At 44.7% G+C, this 5282-nt stretch overlaps 1 protein-coding gene across 1 annotated transcript in view; it reads right to left on the bottom strand.

The window, feature by feature from the left end:
• The window catches only part of TICRR (TOPBP1 interacting checkpoint and replication regulator), a 34115-nt gene that overhangs the window by 4596 nt on the left and 24237 nt on the right, over window positions 1-5282 (bottom strand). The window contains exons 15-19 of the mRNA XM_023522996.1: window positions 3989-4079; window positions 2961-3019; window positions 2238-2372; window positions 1512-1669; window positions 14-641 (exon numbers count right to left, since the gene is read on the bottom strand). Coding sequence (XP_023378764.1) covers window positions 14-641; window positions 1512-1669; window positions 2238-2372; window positions 2961-3019; window positions 3989-4079 — 1071 coding nt within the window. The remainder of the gene's footprint in view (window positions 1-13; window positions 642-1511; window positions 1670-2237; window positions 2373-2960; window positions 3020-3988; window positions 4080-5282) is intronic.

Here is a 5282-nt window from a genome sequence, read left to right on the forward strand (position 1 = left end):
AAAGGAGAGTTACAAGGTTCCTTAGGAGAAACGGGTGGGGAAGGGGTCATGGTGGGGTCCCGTGGCCCATCTGGGGCTGTGAGCACTGGATCCTTACACGGCTGTGGCGGCGCAGCTCCGGGGGCCTGGGGACGTGGGGGTTGTGGACCCTGAGGTGTGCCCGCTGAGGCAGTTGCTCCACATGCCCTTTTGGCTGCCGCTCTCGGAGACCACTGAAGACAGTGTCCGGCAGGAGCTGGACTCTCCCTCCAGGTCTGGGCAGTTGACAGCGCTGGTACTGCAGGAGAAGAGGTGCTCTTGGGACTGGAATTCACTGAAGGTGGCCCAGTAGAATTCTGCACAAATCCGGGTGGCTGGCTGCCTGGCCTTTCGGGAGTTTTGGGCATCTTTCCCAGCAGAGAGGCTCCGGCTTCTGGCAGGGAGTGTCCTTTCTGCAGAGTGACTTCTGGTGGAGGTGACTCCGAGGCGTGCAAGATTGAGTCTTTGAAGGACTGAGAAAGGACATGTTTGACAGGAGTTGCTGCTGCAGGTGATCTGTGCAGCCTTTCAGGGGAGCACAGTAGAGTCTGGGGTGTATGGCAGAGCCCTCTGAGTGTTGTCCTAGAAGAACTGGGGGATTTCCAGTCACTCTTCTTAGGTGTCTGTAAGGAAAAATGCTCACTTCAGTGCTTGGGCATCATAACCCTCATTGTGTAAGATTATTGTGTAAGATCAGTCAAAGGATGAATGACCTTAAGTTGGATACGGGCGTGTTTCTACTTATAAAAATGGACTCAGGTTTTACTTGGCACTGGTGCCAGAATTTTAGCTAGAATTTTAGCTAGTTTCCCTATGACAAATAATTTGTATTTCTCATTCCACAAGCTTTTACTGAGTGCCTACCACATGGCAGGGATGCTCTTAGGCAATGAATATACAGTATGCGTGGAAAAATAAAACAACTACTGGTGTGTTTTTCTTTTAAGTTAACACCACTTTCATAAGGGTGACATCAATTGGTCAATAAAGTTATAAACCAGTTTCAAGTGTATAAATCTACAGCAGATCATCTGTATATGACACTAGGTTCACCACCTTCACCTTCTAAACACCTGAAAACCATACATTTAATCTTCATATCTTCCTACAAGTTCCACACCCCCTTTACCAAAACAAAAATGGGAAAAATTACACAACACATCACTTCCCAAGTCCGGTAAGAGACAACAGTAGGGTGGGTGGGTCCTTCCTTCCTTCCTTCCTTCCTTCCTTCCTTCCTTCCTTCCTTCCTTCCTTCCTTCCTCCCACCAACTTGGCCCAAGCTAAACTGCCACAGTAAATCCTTACATACCCAATAATCATCCTGATGGCTCAACACCCACCATCCCAAATTGACCCACCATGATGATCTGGAGACCAAGTGCTTTATCTTCTCTAACAGGCTCAGTGGGTTTCCATGAGCATGCCTCCATGTTCCCCAAGGAACATTTCTTACAACATTTACTATTTTAAACAGTAGAGACATTTTCTACCTCAGAGGCTGTAGGTGTCTCAGAGTCCACTGTGCTTCTTGAAGGCCTTTTAATTCGAGCCGAACCCTTCTCCAAGGGACTGATCTTCTCAGACACTGCCGCAAAGAGAAGGCTCTTAGGAGACCGAATACTTTGGACAGGAGAAGTATCTCTTTGGTCTGCAAGTCAAAAACAGCAACAACACCAAATTTCCTTTCAGCTTCTGCCCTCCAGATACTAACACAAAAAAGAAGACGACAATTTCTGAGAGTGACTCCATTCCGTCAGCCACTACAATGATTGCTGCCTTCTTGAATTTTAGGAAGGCTGCAATCACTCTCAACCCCTAAGGAAATGTAAGCAATAAATATAATTTATTTTGTGATTTTAAGCACACATTTCTGATGATCCAAGATAATAATGGATAAGAAAACAAAGTATATACAAAGAGATATCACCTTGCACCTGGGACACTTGAACATACGGTGGCCATTACAGGTGAATTCCTCTTAAAGAAATGTATTGCTTCCAAGAAATGTGTGGATCACCAGTTTTAAGAGTCAAAAGGGATGACTGGCAAGGATGGCCATGGACTATATCTGGTCATCACCCAGAAACTCAAAAACACACACTTATTCTTCTCCTTCAATGTCAACAAACAAAATATCTAATTTCATACTTCTTTTTGCCAACTGCTTCTTAACCAGTAAGCATAGACTTTTAACAACAGACTGACACATATATCACCTGACTTGTCTTGCTGGAAGGAATGAACTCTCTGCACACTTCGAGACTTCGGCTGAGACGCAGAATAGAAGGAAACAGACTTCGTCTTGCCCAATGACAACTGCTTGATTCGAGGACTTCTTCTTAAACTTAGTTCTACAAAACAAGAATGACAGCTAGTAACAACAGTGAGATGCAAGCCTGACATTTTCCCATGTGCAAAATGGGTAAAAATTATGCAGTGCCACATAGAAGACAGAATCTGACAAGCTACTGGTTGAGACTTCTTAACTGCTATAACGAAGCTCAGATGAGATTGATATAGAGCTCCAAAAAGGGGCAAAAAGACCCCTGACCCACTGGACTGTCACCTCCAGACAGTCTCATAAACTGCCTCCAGTAAACATGTACATTTTCATTTTCTACAAGAAGCATGAATTTCTAAATTAAAAAAAGTTAGTTTTGAAAACTCCATCTTATATACTTCATAGATAAGCCACAGTGCTTTGTATTACATAGTATAGTACTTTGGAAATCACTCTCAGTTACTTTTCTACTGTGTGAATTATTTCTTCTCCAGAAATTCTCCCACTACATTCTGTGCAAGAGACAGTCCACCTATCAATATTGCTGATGGACACAATGTCTGTAAAACATCTTAGGATATGCTGAGCAGCAATGGTAAAGAATGGTTCTCAAAGAGAGAAAAAATATTAAAAAACGCAAATCAAATGTGGGTAATACCATCTCCTTTTTCCGGGGACTCGTCAACGACATCGATATCAGGACCGGTATCGGAGGATCTCGAGGAACAAAAAGCACAAGGAGTATTCAATATCACCAGTAATTCGTAGTTAACACACATCAAAGAGAAATACAGCTTCCCAACGCGCAAGGTGAAAAAGACCACAAGGTTTGAGAGCAGTTTCACAACATGTGTATGCCTTCTGACACCCACCAATTTCACTTCTTGCTATCTATCCTAGAGTTAAACGTGTGCAAGTGTGTAAAATCCATACACCTATCAGGTCGAGAGGGAGCCCGGACAGGACAGAGTACACACGCTACTCCCTAGTCTTCCTGTTAAACACGGCTAAAAACCTTGAACATTATGTGTGAAGCAAACAGTGGAGAGAAGCAGACTGGCTAGAGATGCGGAACCCAAGAGACAGGGCCGTGAGCTCCCGGAATTTCCTTTTAGCTTCCTAGGTCCCAGACTGGGTGCTGGAGAAGCTGATACCCTAAATAAACCGAGAGCTGCAGACAAAAACTGCACAGAGAAACACTGGCTCTCTAGCCAAAGAGCTACGGAAACGGCAGGCAGGCAGGCAAGAAACTTGCAGATAAAACGGCCCTTCCCCAATCACCTGCCCTGAAAAACTGGCCCCAGCACAGGCAAAGTTGGGATGCTAGACTTCCACCTCGCCTGGCCATAATGAAGACTTCTTCCTTCTCCATGGCGGCACGAGAAAAGATTTAAAAATTGTGGAGGACCTATTCAACAGAATATTGCTCGGCAATAAAAACAGATGAACTGTGGATACATGTCACAATATGGATAAGTCAAAAAACAATTCTGCCGAGTAAAAAAGGCCAGTAACACAGCACCTTCTGTAGGTTCTCCAGCCCTCAGCATTTACAGAATGCTCTTCAGTTACAAGCAATACAGCTAAGATCTGAGTCACGAAGGTCAGGGGGAGGTGAACGGTGGCCCACGAGATCATCACAGAGCCGACTAGAGTACGAAGGAGCTAGACAACGCTGTCACTCACCTGCCCTTGATCTGTCTATGAAGCAGCCTTCTGGAGATTTGCTTGTGCACTGGAGTCTCGGGCACACTCTTAGTCAGCAGTCTGTGATGACCTAAGAAGCAAGCGGCAGACATTCCACTGCACTGTACCCAGAAGCAGCAGCAAGGCCAAGGGCGCTGTGCAACCTTATACATGGCCTGGCATGGAGCTGAAGATCTTGAACTAGGCCCTAAAATGTAGGACTCAATTCAACACGATGTAATAGTTAATCGGCACTCTTAGAGACTAAATGATGAATAAGCAAACCTATAGTATTATGAAATTTTCATCTAACGAGTTGTCCAGAAAAAGACAAAGTGCTCACCCATCTGTCCACCTGGTTGGTAGTTCTTGTATTTATGGTTAAATAAAGGGTGTGAAAATGCTGATAAGCTCTGTGAATGTCTGCATATTTCATATTCAGATGATTCTACCTGGCAGACCACTTTCTCCGCAGAGTAGGTAGTCAAACTACTCGTGGCAGGACTGGTCTTAGAGTGAAAAATGACAAGAAAGAGGAGTAATATCAGCGAGAATGTGGAATAAGCTCTTAATCAAAGCTGCCCTCCATAAAAGGGATGAGACACTGGCAGAAAGGGGCGAAGCCAATTTTTCCTGAGCTCTGGAAGTGAACCGCTTCGCAAGGATCATTTCCGGAGAGCGAGCTAAAAAAGTATGAGACTGATGAATTGCAAAACAGAAAACATCGATCGAGACAGAAATCATAAAAAAAAAAGGAACTCTAAAGATGAGAAAATATCCAAAAAGAACAATTCAGAGGAGGGGCTCAGCAGATTTACGTGGCAGAAAAAACCCCCCGCAAATTTGAAGACTGGTTAATATCCAGTTTGAGGGACAGGAAGAAAAAATAACAAAAAATAAACCGCGTCTCAGACACCTATAGGGCACCACCGAGAATGACAACAGACACAGAAGGAGAGGAGAGAGACGAGGCAGGAAGAAAACCTGAAGATGCAGAGGCTGGAAACCTGCCAAGCTTGACGAAAGACCGACAGCAGACCCGAGCAGGATACAGTCAAACAAATCGACACTGAGATCATAAACTGTCACAAACCAAAGAGAAGGACACTTGCGAGAAGCATGAGAGCAGCGTCCACCACATGCGAGGGACCCTCGACGAGCTCAACAGCTGCTTTCTCATCAGACGAAGAGGCAGTGTGATGACACAGTCTAGGCGTCAAAAGCAGAGTCAACCAAGAATTCTCTATCCAGTAAAACTATTGTTCAAACACGAAGGAGAAATGAGCACGTTCCC

The sequence above is a fragment of the Pteropus vampyrus genome, unplaced genomic scaffold, assembly GCF_000151845.1.
Source record: "Pteropus vampyrus isolate Shadow unplaced genomic scaffold, Pvam_2.0 Scaffold368, whole genome shotgun sequence".
Lineage (NCBI taxonomy): Eukaryota > Metazoa > Chordata > Mammalia > Chiroptera > Pteropodidae > Pteropus > Pteropus vampyrus.